Source organism: Aspergillus homomorphus (genome assembly GCF_003184865.1).
Source record: "Aspergillus homomorphus CBS 101889 unplaced genomic scaffold BO97scaffold_35, whole genome shotgun sequence".
NCBI classification, from domain to species: Eukaryota; Fungi; Ascomycota; class Eurotiomycetes; order Eurotiales; family Aspergillaceae; genus Aspergillus; species Aspergillus homomorphus.
Window position 1 is genome coordinate 75,029 of NW_020291921.1, and position 14,408 is coordinate 89,436.

The 14,408-nt window shown below is 53.0% G+C and overlaps 5 protein-coding genes across 5 annotated transcripts; 3 read left to right on the forward strand and 2 right to left on the reverse strand.

The window, feature by feature from the left end:
- Nucleotides 1-146: 146 nt before the first annotated feature.
- Nucleotides 147-1,132, reverse strand: BO97DRAFT_407463 (dynein light chain DYN2). Its single transcript, XM_025695645.1, has 7 exons — nt 964-1,132; nt 891-913; nt 806-839; nt 719-753; nt 641-667; nt 520-589; nt 147-467 (listed from the first exon to the last, which is right to left on the reverse strand). Exons 1-7 carry the CDS (start codon nt 992-994, stop codon nt 403-405), a joined length of 285 nt encoding a protein of 94 aa, XP_025548856.1. The 5' UTR covers nt 995-1,132; the 3' UTR covers nt 147-402.
- A 132-nt stretch (nt 1,133-1,264) lies between these two features.
- Nucleotides 1,265-4,574, forward strand: mrd1 (RNA-binding ribosome biosynthesis protein MRD1). Its single transcript, XM_025692922.1, has 4 exons — nt 1,265-1,576; nt 1,688-2,467; nt 2,685-2,957; nt 3,009-4,574. Exons 1-4 carry the CDS (start codon nt 1,349-1,351, stop codon nt 4,221-4,223), a joined length of 2,496 nt encoding a protein of 831 aa, XP_025548857.1. The 5' UTR covers nt 1,265-1,348; the 3' UTR covers nt 4,224-4,574.
- Nucleotides 4,575-5,256: 682 nt separating this feature from the next.
- Nucleotides 5,257-7,754, forward strand: abaA (transcription factor AbaA; the record flags this gene model as incomplete). The annotated part of the gene is made up of 3 exons (XM_025692923.1): nt 5,257-5,692; nt 5,746-5,922; nt 5,983-7,754. Coding segments are annotated over 3 exons (2,385 nt in total), but the record flags the coding sequence as incomplete, so codon positions are not given.
- A 506-nt stretch (nt 7,755-8,260) lies between these two features.
- On the forward strand, nt 8,261-9,559 carry BO97DRAFT_445215 (aldo/keto reductase). The gene is made up of 3 exons (XM_025698521.1): nt 8,261-8,484; nt 8,558-9,345; nt 9,407-9,559. Exons 1-3 carry the CDS (start codon nt 8,340-8,342, stop codon nt 9,431-9,433), a joined length of 960 nt encoding a protein of 319 aa, XP_025548859.1. The 5' UTR covers nt 8,261-8,339; the 3' UTR covers nt 9,434-9,559.
- Nucleotides 9,560-12,585: 3,026 nt separating this feature from the next.
- Nucleotides 12,586-13,423, reverse strand: BO97DRAFT_407467 (uncharacterized protein). Its single transcript, XM_025695646.1, has one exon. The coding sequence runs from the start codon at nt 13,339-13,341 to the stop codon at nt 12,817-12,819; it is 525 nt and encodes a 174-aa protein (XP_025548860.1). The 5' UTR covers nt 13,342-13,423; the 3' UTR covers nt 12,586-12,816.
- Nucleotides 13,424-14,408: the final 985 nt, after the last annotated feature.

The window sequence follows — 14,408 nt, forward strand, 5'->3', positions numbered from 1 at the left end:
GCCATGGGGTTGGTAAGTTGGTTGGTCTTGTGGTTCCCCCTGTACGACTCCATCCATGCCTATGGGTTGACTACCATCAACTTAAGTTTTTCACTCCATATCACAATAAACTCTCGGCAAGAACAACTGCGACTAAGCAATCAATTATCCTAGGCTTCTTATCTCTAGCAATTTTGTGATTCCAGAAAATACTCCTGCAAATGGTAGCTTGTCTGTGCTTGTAGAGCGCCTCTCTCCGGCCCGTTGCCCTCTCAGCAACTCCCAAGAACATCCTAACAAACCACCCCAATTCCCTTCAATTTCTGTATGACACATATCTCGGCGCGACTCGCCTGCAAAGAACTCCGAAATAGGTACAGGAAACGCTTGAATGACATGGACCGGTGTACGCCCTTCGCATGCTTATTGAGTCTTGAAAAGGAGGATGGCGCAGTGACCGAGGTAGAAGTAGATGAAGTGTTTCGTCTCTGATAGTCCCGAGTCAGTGCATGCCATCCACAACCTGACCAATGTACCCACCGTGTGTCACAAAGCTGCCAAAGTTCCTTCCCACCACGCAGTGCCATGTCGCACCCTTGCGCGAGTCGAACTGTCAAGTTGTGAGCGGAATGCTGGGTCCTGAGTGATGCGACAAGCTGACCTCTCTCTTGATGTACTGGGCGATGTCCTGGGATGGTCAGTACTGTTTGTGTGGATGGTTTGCGATCGGAGAATCTACCTTCTCAATGTGGTACTTGTCCATCGCCTCGATCGCTAAATAGACCGCATTAGTTGGATTCGATATAAACCCCACGGTAAACCGTACCGACTTCAACAGCCTCCTGCTGCATATCCTCCGTCTAGTGCCCTGTCAGTGTCGCCCCAAGCTCATCGCAGTCGCTTTCCCTTACCATATCGACGGACTTGATCTGCGCTAGACAATCCCATTAGCTCTCGTCCGCCAACTGCTGCGGTTTGACTCACGCTCAAGCTTGTCCTTCTTTTCGGTAGCCATCTTGCTTGCTATTTATCGTCAAGGATAAAGAACTGTTGGGAAAGAGATTCAGGGCACGGAAAAACGTCAAAAATGGTTTGCGCAGAAGATTGCCTGCCAATGAAGCCCAACCAGGAGTATTGGGAAACAACAATTCCAGGTTGCGCGCAATGAATGTTCCAGACAGATGGGGGCTCGGGTCCTGCCGCCCCACACACCGCCTTCGGCACTATAAGGAAGCAAAAAATAAAAAAGCACTCCTCCCCAAATTTTTTTACTTCCCGGATTTGTCTCTCTTCCACATCCCGATTCCTGTGGCACGCACAACCTTCGAGAGAGTAGGCCACAGGAACCTGAAGCAAACACTACTCAATCATGGCAAGCACCAGAGTTTTCGTCTCTGGCCTTCCGCCAACTTTCTCTGATGATCAATTGAGAAAGCATTTCGCCAGTCGCTTCCAGGTCACGGATGCTCATGTATTGCCCAAACGCAGGATCGGCTTCGTGGGCTTCAAGAGCCCCGAGGCTGCTCAAGAGGCTGTGTCTTATTTTAATAAGACCTACGTGAAGATGTCCAAGATCTCAGTAGACATTGCTAAGCCGGTATGTCTTTCATTCCTTCGCATATGTCGCACCTGTTTTTTCTTGCCTTCTTTTTTTTTGTCTTCCCCGCTGACAGTTAAGGTGGTCTTGGGACTGACCAGTAATCTGTAGATTGATGCCGAACCCATTCCCAGAGCCCGCAAGTCTGGCCATCCCAAGGATAATGACGAGGCGGGAAGCTCGCTCAAGCGTAAGCGCGATGGCGAGAAAGCTGAGGACCCTAAACTGCAGGAGTACCTTTCCGTAATGCAGCATTCGTCCAAGACTAAGACGTGGGCCAACGACGACGCTGTCCCCCAAGTCCCGGAGACCAACTCACCTGCAGATCAGCCTGTTGAAGAGCAAGAAGAGCAAACCCAAGAGCTCACCTACGCCCAGAGGAAGAAGGCCAAGCTTGGCGACACCTCGGGTGATACCAGAGAGTCGCACAATGCGGACCAACAGGTTGTTGCTGAAGCAGAGCCCGAGCCTATGGTCGTTGATCACAGTGGCGAAGGTGATGTTGAACCGTCGGCGGATCAGGATGCTGCTGCTGCTCCTGCTGAAGAGCAAGGTCCTGTCTCGGACGCGGACTGGCTTCGCTCCAAGACGAGTCGTCTCCTTGGCCTCCTGGACGAGGATGAACAAGCCGAGTTTGGCTCTTCCGCTCAACAAAAGCCCACTGCTTCTCCCGAGGTAGTAGAGCCTGAGATGGAGGTTGACACCGAGCGTGCTCAGGATGTCACACCCGCCGAAGAAGCTCCCGCTGGTAGCATAGCGAAGGAGCCGGAGGTCGACACGAATATTGAGAACATTCGCATATCCGCTCGTCTCTTTGTCCGCAATTTGGCGTATGACACGTCGGATTCGGACCTCCAACCGATCTTTGCTCCTTTCGGCCAAATCGAAGAGGTTAGTAACCTGATTTTGATTCTGTTGTACATTGCCCAGCCCTGCCCTCACCCCCCAAGCTCAATGATGAACGACCTGATAGGGACATCCGATGCAAAGCACATGATGTTGCCAGGAAACGAGTATTTTAGTAGATGCCTCGCAGATCTGAAAGAGCTATCCCTTCTCATGTTATTATTCCACTCATCAGCTTGCTGGTCAATACTAACATGACTAGATTCACGTTGCGATCGACACTCGGTCGAATACCAGCAAGGGTTTTGCTTACATCCAATATGTTAACTCTGATGCTGCCGTAGAGGCCTACAAACAGCTGGATGGCAAGCATTTCCAAGGCCGCTTAATGCACATTCTACCGGCTGCTGCTAAGAAGACGTATAAGATCGACGAGGTTGAGCTGGCGAAGCTGCCACTGAAGAAACAGAAGCAGATCAAGAAGAAGATGGAGGCTACTTCTTCCTCTTTTAGCTGGAACTCGCTTTACATGAACGTGAGTCAATCTGCTGCGCACGCAAGTTGCCCCTATGCTAATTGCGCCTAGGCCGACGCTGTCATGTCTTCAGTAGCTGAACGTCTTGGCGTTTCAAAAGCTGACCTGCTGGACCCCACATCATCCGATGCAGCGGTCAAGCAAGCACACGCTGAGACGCACGTAATCCAAGAGACGAAAGCCTATTTTTCAGCCAATGGCGTCAACATTGAAGCCTTTAAGCAACGGGAGCGTGGAAACACGGCTATCCTAGTAAAGAACTTCTCATATGGCGTCAAAGCTGACGACATCAGGAAATTATTTGATCCATATGGGCAGATCACCAGGCTACTGATGCCTCCCAGCGGTACCATAGCGATTGTTGAGTTTTCGCGGCCAGATGAGGCCCAGAAAGCCTTCAAAGGCCTTGCGTACCGCAAACTCGGGGACTCCATCCTCTTCCTAGAGAAAGCCCCCAAAGATCTGTTTGATCCCAACGTCGTGCCGCAGAAGCCGACCACCGAGATCAAGGCTGTCTCGCAAGGATTCTCAACGGCTGACACATTTGCGGCGGATGAAGTCGTTGATGAGAATCTACCCACCACTACCCTATTCGTAAAGAACCTCAACTTTTCTACCACCAACCAGAGCTTTGTGGATCTCTTCCGACCACTTTATGGGTTTATCACTGCTAGGATCAAGACCAAGCCCGACCCCAAGCGTCCTGGACAGACTCTCAGCATGGGCTTTGGCTTTGTTGAGTTCCGCACCAAGGCCCAGGCCCAGGCTGCTCTGGCTGCCATGAATGGCTACAAGCTTGACCAGCATGAGCTGGTGGTCAGAGTGTCTCACCGTGGAATGGATGCCGCGGAGGAGAGGAGACGGGAGGATACCGCAAAGAAGGTGGCCGCCAGACGGACGAAGATCATCATTAAGAACTTGCCGTTCCAGGCCACCAAGAAGGATATTCGGTCGCTCTTTGGCGCCTACGGCCAGCTTCGCTCTGTGCGGGTGCCTCAGAAGTTTGACAGGACGGCTCGTGGTTTCGGTTTTGCTGACTTTGTAAGCGCTCGTGAAGCGGAGAATGCTATGGACGCCCTCAAGAACACGCACTTGCTGGGCAGGAAGCTGGTGCTGGAATTCGCCAACGAGGAGGCCATTGACGCTGAGGAAGAGATCAAGCAGATCGAAAAGAAAGTAGGGGAACAGATGGACAGGGTGAAGCTACAAAAACTTAGTGGTCCTGGGCGCAAGAAGTTCACTGTAGGGGCCCAGGACGAGGAGTAGAGTCCCCTCTCTACCCTTGGTACTCTTTTACTTCCTTTCTCCCTGTTGATAGGGACGGACAATGGCAATGGTGCACTGTTGGTGACGATATCCCTTGCGTCCGGACACTGAATTTCGAGAGCGGAAGCAGGTTCACACGTTCTCCTGCGGCTGTCAACACGTACATACGCGTCCTGCACAGCGAGCGGAGGCTCTCGTGCCTGTTCTCACGAGAGTTTCAACCTGTCATCCCAGTAGGTCCCTTTTTATCCAAGTTCTCCGTGCCGTTCAAGGCTCACGGCTTCCCTTAACTCCTTATACCTACCTACCAATGTATACCTTCAATCAACTCGAAACCCTTGGTTATGGACGTGAGAATTAAGCTGGAGCTAGGATCCTCGCCAACATTCCGACCTGATCTTCGTAATTACCTCGTCACATTCCAAATCCACGGCCGGCAACGATGCTGTTGGCTGGCGCTCCATTCCAAAAGCTGGCCTTTGCCACAACTCGTCCGACTTGGATGCTGTGTACCTGCTTTTCAGGCAGTCGATGTCCATCTCATGCTGCGAAAACCTCCGAGTCGCATCCCCACTGGAGCGTGCACCCTGAGGGGTCCCCCCTTGCATCACTCTTCCGCTCGTGCCCATTGTGTGCTTCCTTCCCTCCTGATTTGCTCCCCCGCGGTCTTTCCTTGGCTCATCACTCAATCTGGACGCGTGAGGCCCGAGAGGAGATTCCCTGGCCCGCCTTGAACAATCGAGGTTCGTTGCCCTAGAGGGGTGGTCCATCAACAACAGCGTGATCAAGTAATGTCACTGGGCCTCCCTCTCCAGGGAGAGAATGGTTCCCTATAAACACCATGCTGCTCGCTCCCACATTCTCTCTCGTAGGTTCTTACATTCTCTCCAAGCATTTCCGTTCTTGATCGCTGGGTTGGTGACTGCTGCGTTCTTTGCCAGGCAGTAGTAAGCATTTCGCGGTCCTCATCACCCCATCTTCTTGGAATTCGTCACCATTCTTTCCAAGAGCCTATCCTCTGGTGGTCCGCCCCATGGCTACTGACTGGCAAACGGAGTGTATTCTGCCTCAACATCAACCAACTCTGGACAGTATCGGAGCTCATACGGACAGAGCGTTGCAGAATACCTCTGGGAACGTTCAGACGTACTCGGACAGCCTCGCACACAGTGGGATCACAGGTCGGGATGACCATCTGCATCATCTAGCTTACAAGTATCCTCAACCGCCTTTGCCAACGCACCCAGTGCCTACAGTCCCTAGCCTTGGACACTCTCAGAGCCTACGATTCCAGGCAAAGAAGCTGCGGCGTCTGCAGTCCCTTGGTCCGAACCTCGTTGGGCCGCGTCGACCAAGAAGCTACCTCAGATCCCAGAAGTACCTCGAGTATCGAGCCCGACCTCGCCGGGACACTGGCAAAGATGGGGAACCGGTATGGTCGGACGAACTTGAAGACGCGTTTCAACAAGGTAAGCAGCTTGGAGAGTGGTCGTGGAGAGGCATCCAAGTAACCGTTCTGCAGCTCTCGAAGCGAATCCGCCGATGGGCCGACGGAAATGGTCAGAACGAGGAAAGTCCTATGGTCGAAATGAGCTTATTGCTGAATACATCTACAACAAAACTGGTAAGCGACGAACCAGAAAGCAAGTGTCCAGCCATTTGCAAGTCCTCGACTCGTTCCTCAAAGGAGACCCGGACTGTAAGTTTTTCCTGGGGGAGGAAGATAACACACAAGGCGTCAAGATCTAACGCAGGTCAGGGGAGCGACTCGTACGCGAAGAGGCGGCCGTCCGTTCGAACAGCCAACATCCGCCCAGTGGTCCAAAATGGAGGGCTTCCTTGGACCCTCCCTTGCCAAGTCATTATGGCAATCACTTCCACGCCCCCCATTATGATCATTTAAGGTTGGGGCAGGGTTATGCTGGCGATATCCCCTCGGCGCACATCTCCCTCAACTCGAGCCTCCACGACGCCAACATCAACACCATCCGGGGGCTTGGGTTTGATATGTGGGTCAGCGCTCCTGACAAGCCAAACCGCATCGACAGCGCCCTTCATGCCTACAGTCGCCTCCAGGGGGACCAACGCCATCCTGTTGCCCCACCGATGCCCTTGAAAGACATTCCGGGGTGGCAGACATCCTTTCCTCATCTGAATTCCTTGATTGCAGACCCCAGCACACCTCTTGATTGTGAAATTATCCTACTCGAAGCCAACCTGGAGTTGATGAATGACTTCCCCCCTATCCACTCGAAACTAGGCATACACCTGGAGCTCGACTTTGCCGAAGCAAGTGGAGGAGATGTCCCTATGGTTAACCAAATGGGCGATTGGACCTGTAAAACGTACATGTATGAGAATGGACAGAAGACTTTCGAAGGATGTCAAGATATTGCTCAACCCGAGTCAACCAAGGTCAAGCCACTTTTTGAATCGAAATGGTGGGCTCGACTCTTCACCCAGCTCACGCAGGACCAGAAAATGGCCGAGAGGGCCGGGCAACACCACGTTTCGGATGAACACGCCAGGCAATTTTTCCGCACCCTGACAGTAGTGCAGGAAATTCGGGCCATGGCCCCTTATAGCTTGCGGCGCATGTCTAATTCATACTCGGATCATGGCCTGACCGAACCGAAGCGAGTCGCTATCCTGCTCTGGAAGTTCCGCCAGACACGACCTAATGAGGTCGGTACCACAACCTGGCGCCGTATCATTCCTCCTCCAGAGCGGACAACGCATGCGAGCCCCAAAGCACCGAATGGCCTCGATCTTCCACCTCTCCCATTAGACTCACTCCTGATGCACCGTCCCGCCCCAGGAGCCTACCATCCGTCTCAGCCTCATGAGCTGCTTCACAGCACTACTGCTCCCCAGCACCACTGGCCACTTTATCAACAGCCTCAGGACAGTGTGGCGCACATGTTCAGCTCCAATGGACCGTTTGACTTCCTAGGGCCCATCCCCAAGGTAGAAGATCGCCTGGGTGACAAGACATCGGTGACCTCGGTCCTGGATTCCTTCTCTCATCTCCAGCCCCATGAGACCAGCCAGCCCACCAGCCTCGGCGGCTCAACTGGCGGACCGGTAATGATGAGCGTTCCGGATCTTTCTCTGTCCCATTCCAGCCTCTCTGGCTATAGCATTGGGCATGATGGGCACTATGTGCCGCCGCAATCTCACGGCGTCAACGTTCACGACAACAACAACGTGCTCAATAGTATCTTCGGGACCAGTGCTCAATCTCTCGACGATATCGGCCACAGCCACGCCGCGTGGGCGACACCCACGACAAGCGGCATCCAGGGAGATGTCACCGGCGACAATTACACGCATCTCCATCACTTCCAGACCTCTGACCACCAGAGTTCTGTGCCTCGGGAGTCGCATGCGGCTACCAGTTTCGAGGGGCTGCTACCACCGGATGATCTAATGGACAAGTTAGTCGGAAGTATGCCCGGTGACCCGTCACTAAACGGGGTTGGTCATGATCATCCGCACTCTGCATATGCAGACAGTAATTCGGTGGAGGCCACTTAATATATACATGGTCCATCTTGACGATAATTCAGGAGTGAGGGGGGGTATTTTCCCAAAAAGCACATTTTGTAATATCATTCTTCTCGGGCGGGTTCTTGGATGGGATAGTTTTTTCTTGGTTCTGGATAACCTTTTATTGATACCTAATTGATTCGATTCTTGACGACTTGTTACTAAGTAAAGGGGGATATACTCTTCCTTAAACTAAACCATGTGTAGCATTAGATTGTAGAAAGTTCGCTGCGGTTGGAGAAGCAGCCAAGCAGTCAAGTGGGCCGGGGAGGAGCCATTTAACCGGGCCCGCCTGCATTTAGCCGCGTTGACAACAAATGAACAAACAGCCGCCAGAAAGTATCTCATTTTAGCCTGGAAAGCCTCAATCATCCGATGCTGTCCCTGCTTAATTGGGTTCAATGCCGTCAATTAAACTTTGGCACATTCGGAGACTCCTGAGGGGGGATGGAGGGGCAATTTTTCTTTTAACCATCTCCGTCCCCTCCCCCGCTGCTCCCCCTCAATTCACTCTTCTCCCTCATTCCTCTCTTTCTCTCTCAGATAGACACCGGAACCTCATTTACAATGACATCGCCCACCGTCAAGCTCAACAGCGGCCACGAGATGCCCCTCGTGGGCTTTGGTCTGTGGAAGGTGAACAACGACACCTGCGCGGACCAAGTCTACCACGCGATCAAGGAGGGATACCGTCTCTTCGACGGCGCCTGCGGTACGTTCACAACTCTTCCTCCCTCGAGTCATTCCGTCATTTACCCGTAACTTACTGATCTCCCATCATGCAGACTACGGCAACGAGACGGAAGCAGGTCAGGGCGTGGCGCGGGCGATCGCCGACGGCCTCGTCAAGCGCGAGGACCTCTTCATCGTGTCGAAGCTGTGGAACAGCTTCCACGACCCGGAGCGCGTGGAGCCGATCGCGCGCAAGCAGCTGGCCGACTGGGGGCTGGACTACTTTGACCTGTACATCGTGCACTTCCCCATCGCGCTCAAGTACGTCGACCCGGCGGTGCGGTACCCGCCAGGCTGGGACTCCGAGAACGGCAAGCTGGAGCTCAGCAACGCGCCGATCCACGAGACGTGGAAGGCGATGGAGACGCTGGTGGACGGCGGGCTGGCCAAGAGCATCGGTATCAGCAACTTCAGCGCCCAGCTGGTCATGGACCTGCTGCGCTACGCCCGCGTCCGCCCCGCCACCCTGCAGATCGAGCACCACCCGTACCTGACGCAGACGCGGCTGGTCGAGTACGCCCAGAAGGAGGGTCTGGTTGTCACCGCGTACAGCTCGTTCGGACCCCTCAGCTTCCTGGAGCTCGACGTCAAGGACGCCGTCAACACCTCGCCGCTCTTCGAGCACAACACCATCAAGCAGATCGCCGACAAGCACGGCCGCACCCCCGCCCAGGTCCTCCTGCGCTGGGCCACCCAGCGCGACATCGCCGTCATCCCCAAGAGCAACGACCCCAAGCGCCTGCAGCAGAACCTCGATGTCACCGGCTGGAACCTCGAGAATGCCGACATCGAGGCTATCAGTGCTTTGGACCGTGGCCTGCGCTTCAATGATCCCTTGGGAGTGAGTACTCTCCTTCTGCCCCTCTTCAGCGAGCTGTGATGGATACTAACCGACTTGACAGTACGGGATCTATGTTCCGATCTTCTAGTTATGAGAAATGATGTATGAATGAAAGAACCCGTTTTCCATCTTCAAGTGTACACCTCTTGTATGTAGTTTAGCGTCACTACATGTACGCAATGGCTAGTCTACGTTTGACCCACATTCACCGAACAGATTATCGAGTTACCTCCTCGAGGCATTTATATTTGATTCCATTGAGCCTCTATACCAGTTACCTTACCTTTGATAGATGTACCTCGCAAGGCTTTAACAGCCCTTTTGATACAGGAGGTCACAAAGACCATCCATGCAGCCAGCTACGGCGGGCCGTGCACGCCTTCCGCGCACCCATGGTGATGATATCTGATTTCCTCATTGTCTGCTCTCCTCCTCTTTGACACCATCAATCCTCTGAGGAAATTGTAGATCTCAGCATAGACTCTATGCTAATCTCCTCTTACCTTCTCACCATCGTATAGCGTACATCAGAGCAAGTAAAGAGTCCCCCCCATCCCTCAATAGTACGGTATAGCCGAGGGAAGCACCCAAGTCAAACCGCAGAACCACTTAACACTTAGAGCAACCCCGATGAGCATCGTACAGTCACCTGCCCGAGCGCAAAAGTGTGAGCTCCGGATCCGCAGTCCACCGCGTTTGGGTCAACACCGGGGAAGACATAAGTACGGGGCCCCTGCACTTGATTATACCTATTACCTAGTCGCATTCAGTTCTGGGTATTTACCTGGTGCTGAACTAGGTACTCTCTTCTAGAATAGAGTTCACCGGGTTTTGTAGCTTGAGGAGCTGCATTAGAGAGGGAAACCAGGAATTGGGCGGCGCGGTGCATGCATGCATGCATTGTGGATTTCGTTGGTTTGGTTTGGTGGGTTGGATGGATGTCGGGATCTCTGTGAGTACTTGGTACTAAGTATGATGTGCTGAGCGGGCTAGATGGGGTGCTCTGCTTACAGCACTGCGCTTACAGTACTGTGCATTGGGTTGGGCAGGAGCTTTTAGGTAGATACTCTTACTTAGGTAGGTATTCTCTGGTACCTTAAGTTCCCGTGCTGCGGACTGTAGTTTCTGCTCTAGGGGAATATGATTGGATCTGACGGGTTGGCGTGGATTGGGACTGTAACTGTTCTGGACCGACGGGTTGAGTGAGCTAAGGGATTCTTTTCCGTGGGCTCGGCTTCCCCTTCCACTTCCTCAATAGCTTTGGGTAACTAGAAATGTGGAGGTATTGGATAACAGTAACAAGATACTTGCGCCTACCGTGAGTTGCCCATTTTCGTGGACTGCGTTTATGGTTTAGAACTGGTAGGTAGTACGGTGCCTTTTCCTTGATCCGGCAGGCAGTCATGCAGGCCGGCCTGCTTATGGTTGGGTTCGGCAGTGAGAACCGGGAGTGGACCGCCTAAGGTGAGTGACTACGATGATGGACGGTGCAGGGAGGTCAAGTCGAGCCGTGCTGAGCGTCCTGAACTCCGAATACATGACCTGAGTAAACTGCCGAATAAAGCCGAGTGGAAAGGAGCCTCCGTCTGGTGCTGAGGTGGCCATGCGCCGTACTTTCGTCGAAGGCCTGCATAACTTACTTATAGCAGAAGCTGGTGTGCTTGGGCCACCGGGCCTCTGGACGGCATCGATAGCGTCTGCAAACTCCAGATCCCCGCCGGACACCCTGCTGCGCGATGACGTTGCTCCCTAACGGGATTACGGGGGTCAAGGAACTGCATTTGCCGGATGAAGTAGGGGAGTGGAGGGGCCTTGAATGATTAGCACGCTGGAGCCTCTAAGCCCCCTCCCTCGCTCCTTTCCACTACTATTGACTTCAGGGTCAAAGTTGAGGGATTGTTGGTCAATGTGGCGGCAGGGGAACAATGGTCATTGTTTGGTTGGGTTGGGTTGGGGGTGGCGGTGAATGAGCCAGTTTGTACGGAGTAGTCGGACATCCCTTCCTTTATTAGGGTCAGGAAGGTCTCTTAGGTGGGAAGGCACAAAGAGATCCGAAGAATAGAAAAAGCAAAGCCGACTTCGTACTCGTAATTTGGTCGATAGTTCCGGAGACGAGATATTATCGATCGCCGAGCGGATGCGAGGCGTCTTAGCCGGAGTGATATCTCGGATCCTCAATGTGATCTGTCAGTCGAGCTAGATCTTGCCCTTAGGGGTTGTTCGACCAGTCCGGTACACCGGAGGCTTGGAACCTAGATTAGTAGCTTGACTAGTGGACTTGGGCCCATCTGATAGGTCTGGGCACCCTAATTGGCGTCCTTCAGAGATCCTGCGCTAGGGGTGTTCATGAACGGCCATGGTGAAATCAAGCTGCTCGGTTGATTTCCGTCAACCAGCAATCTCAAGTGGGACCGACCGACCTTGAAATAAAGAGTGCCAGGGGAGGGGGAAAGTGGTGATGAACATCCATGGTTCGGAGTGAGGGTGGGATCAGAGCGGGAAATGGGAAGGGTAGGGCCAGAATAAGCATAACGGTAGCGTAGATTAAGCGCCTTTGCAAAGTCTGGTTCACACCGGGGAATGGGGAATAATGGGGGGGGTAAAAGGAATGGTGGATGATGGTCGCCGGTCCGCCTGTCAACAATACCCGGGAACGGTTTCTGCTCCCCCCGTGCTAGTAGTGTTTTCTCTCTACCTGTTCTGGCCCAAAAGGCAACCGAACACTTCATCGTGCAGCTCTTCTGGACCTGTAAATGGACGAAATAGGAAAAAGGGGTGGGGGAGAAGAGGGGAGGGGTGCACTGTAAGTATTCGGGTCGTGTGGGAGAGTAAGACAGACAAAAACTTGTCGCGCGAGAGGGAAAATCAAGAAATAGAGCCGCCTTGACCCTTTGTTTCTTCAGTTCTTCTTCTCTCTCTCTTTGGCCCTCCTTCCTTTACTCCGTAGTCTAGGCTTGGTCTTCGTCGGACTGCAGATGTTCTTTGATCATGGTGGAAGTCGGGTGGGAGCCAATTGCAGTGGTGGGAAGTTGAATCCCCATAATAGCCCCATAACCCACAGTGGATGTTTGTGGTGTTTCTCTCTGTTGTGCGTGTGACTTTTTTTTTTCTTTGCCGGTATTATGATTGTTCGCCTGGCGTACGGCTGGCTGCTCTCAATTTCAGCACCCATCAATACAAAAATCATTTACCAACAACAATATAATCAGGGCACAGATCTCGATCGAGGTCGGATCCCTTATTCCCTTCAGAGCCGATAAACCCGTCCACTACTAATCCCCCCTTCCTCACAACGTGGCATCATCAACCAAACGAACTTCTGCTGGAGCAGGAGAATAATCGAGGCGAGCATCACATTCGGAGACTTGCTGACATGTTTCTTCTCCGTATGGTCGTCGATCACAAGCCCTCGTTCGGATCCCGACTGGACAGAACAGTTCAGTCCGGGGCTGAAGAGATCCTGGCCCTTTTCTATCTCGTTACACGAATCTTGTTTTGTTTCCCCCTTCGCTTTCTTCCCTCGGATGATTCAGTCGTTCTTGCTTGCATGACGTTTTCCGACTCCGAACCGTATCGGTCATTGACCCCAACCCTTATCTGAGTCCGACTTGTGTGTGGTTTTTCTGTCGCCTCTCGTTCGGCCCCCTCCTTCCTGCAAATTTTGCTTTTTTCCTTTCGGGGTCTGCAGGCACAATGATCGAATGCCCGTCGTCCTCCGGGCTTCCGACCCGGATCGTAAAGACCTGGGCACTGGTATCTGTCACCCTTGCATAAGCCATGCCAATCTTCGGTCGCTTGCTTTTTCGCTGATCCATTCTTCGTGATCAATCTCGCCATGAGTTTCCGATAGTCTTTGCGGGCAATGCTGCGCCAATTCACCGGCACGATGACGACAGACCTTTCATCCCACTGCTGGACAGGATGGACCATCCTATCCCTCTGAAGATCAACGGTTTTGTTGTCCTGGAAGCCAGCACTTTGAAGCTTGCAAATCATCCTGTTGCGGACTTCCGGGAGCCAGTAGCTCCGCAGTTGATGCGGCTAGATGCAGCTGCCACAGCCATCTATTAAGTTCCAGGATCCGTATGCGTCTCGAAATGCAGTGAGTGCATCTGAGATGAGTGGCTAATGGACAGGGGAAGAAGAGAAATAAAAAAAGGGAGAACAAGAATAATGGAACAGGCACGGACGAACAAAGGGGGAAGCGAACGGATACGCTGTATGGACCGAGGGGAAAGAAGCGTAATTGTCAGCCGCGCTCTTACACGGCGTGAACCCGACAACCCTCAGATTATGCACGAAGAGGCAGCGTAGTCCAACCAGAAGGTCAACAACACTATTTAAGTAAGGTTAGCTCTTCGGCGCTGTTGAATTTCGTCTCGTCGGAAAAGAAGGTGCCGCCCTAGGCACAGTACTTGGGATGATCATGCTTACCTTGTCGACATTGCTTCAGCGACATTCTGGTCGGCGCAGGAGGGTTACCAAGCCCCCAAAGGCCCCAAGTCATCTTTCCAACCAGATGGGATAGTCTTCTCGATGGCGAGGGGCAGAGGAGTGGGGAGACGCATCCTCTGCGAGCTGCGTGTCAAATCCAGGCAATGTGATGCATCCATCGAGCTAGAATCCTAGAATGCAGCGAGCTAAGCAAGCTGACTTTCCAGCCTGATCTGTTGTTCCCCACGTCTGCACGTTGAAAAGAGGCCCACCTCCACTGCGATTCTTCCTTTTGTTTTTGTTCCTCTCTTTTAGCTGCTGCAGTCGTTGGCTTCAGTCGTTCGAGTTTCTTTCCTCTCCTCTATCCTCTTCTACCCCTCCTTCTTTCCTTTCTATCACAGCCCCCCAGTGATTGTCCTGCCTCTCCGATCCGTTTCCCTCCCCGGGCAGAGTGTTCGCAGTTCGAGGAAAGCTACTCAGGTAGAGGCAGCATCGCAGGCGATTGATACGCCCGTCTCCGAAAAAGGTCGATCGCGCGGTGGTACAGAAAGTACGAGGGGTCGAGAAGTTGCGAAGAATATCCCCGAGGTGTGCGAAGTTCGATAGGGAATTGGCTGCAGCGTCTGGCG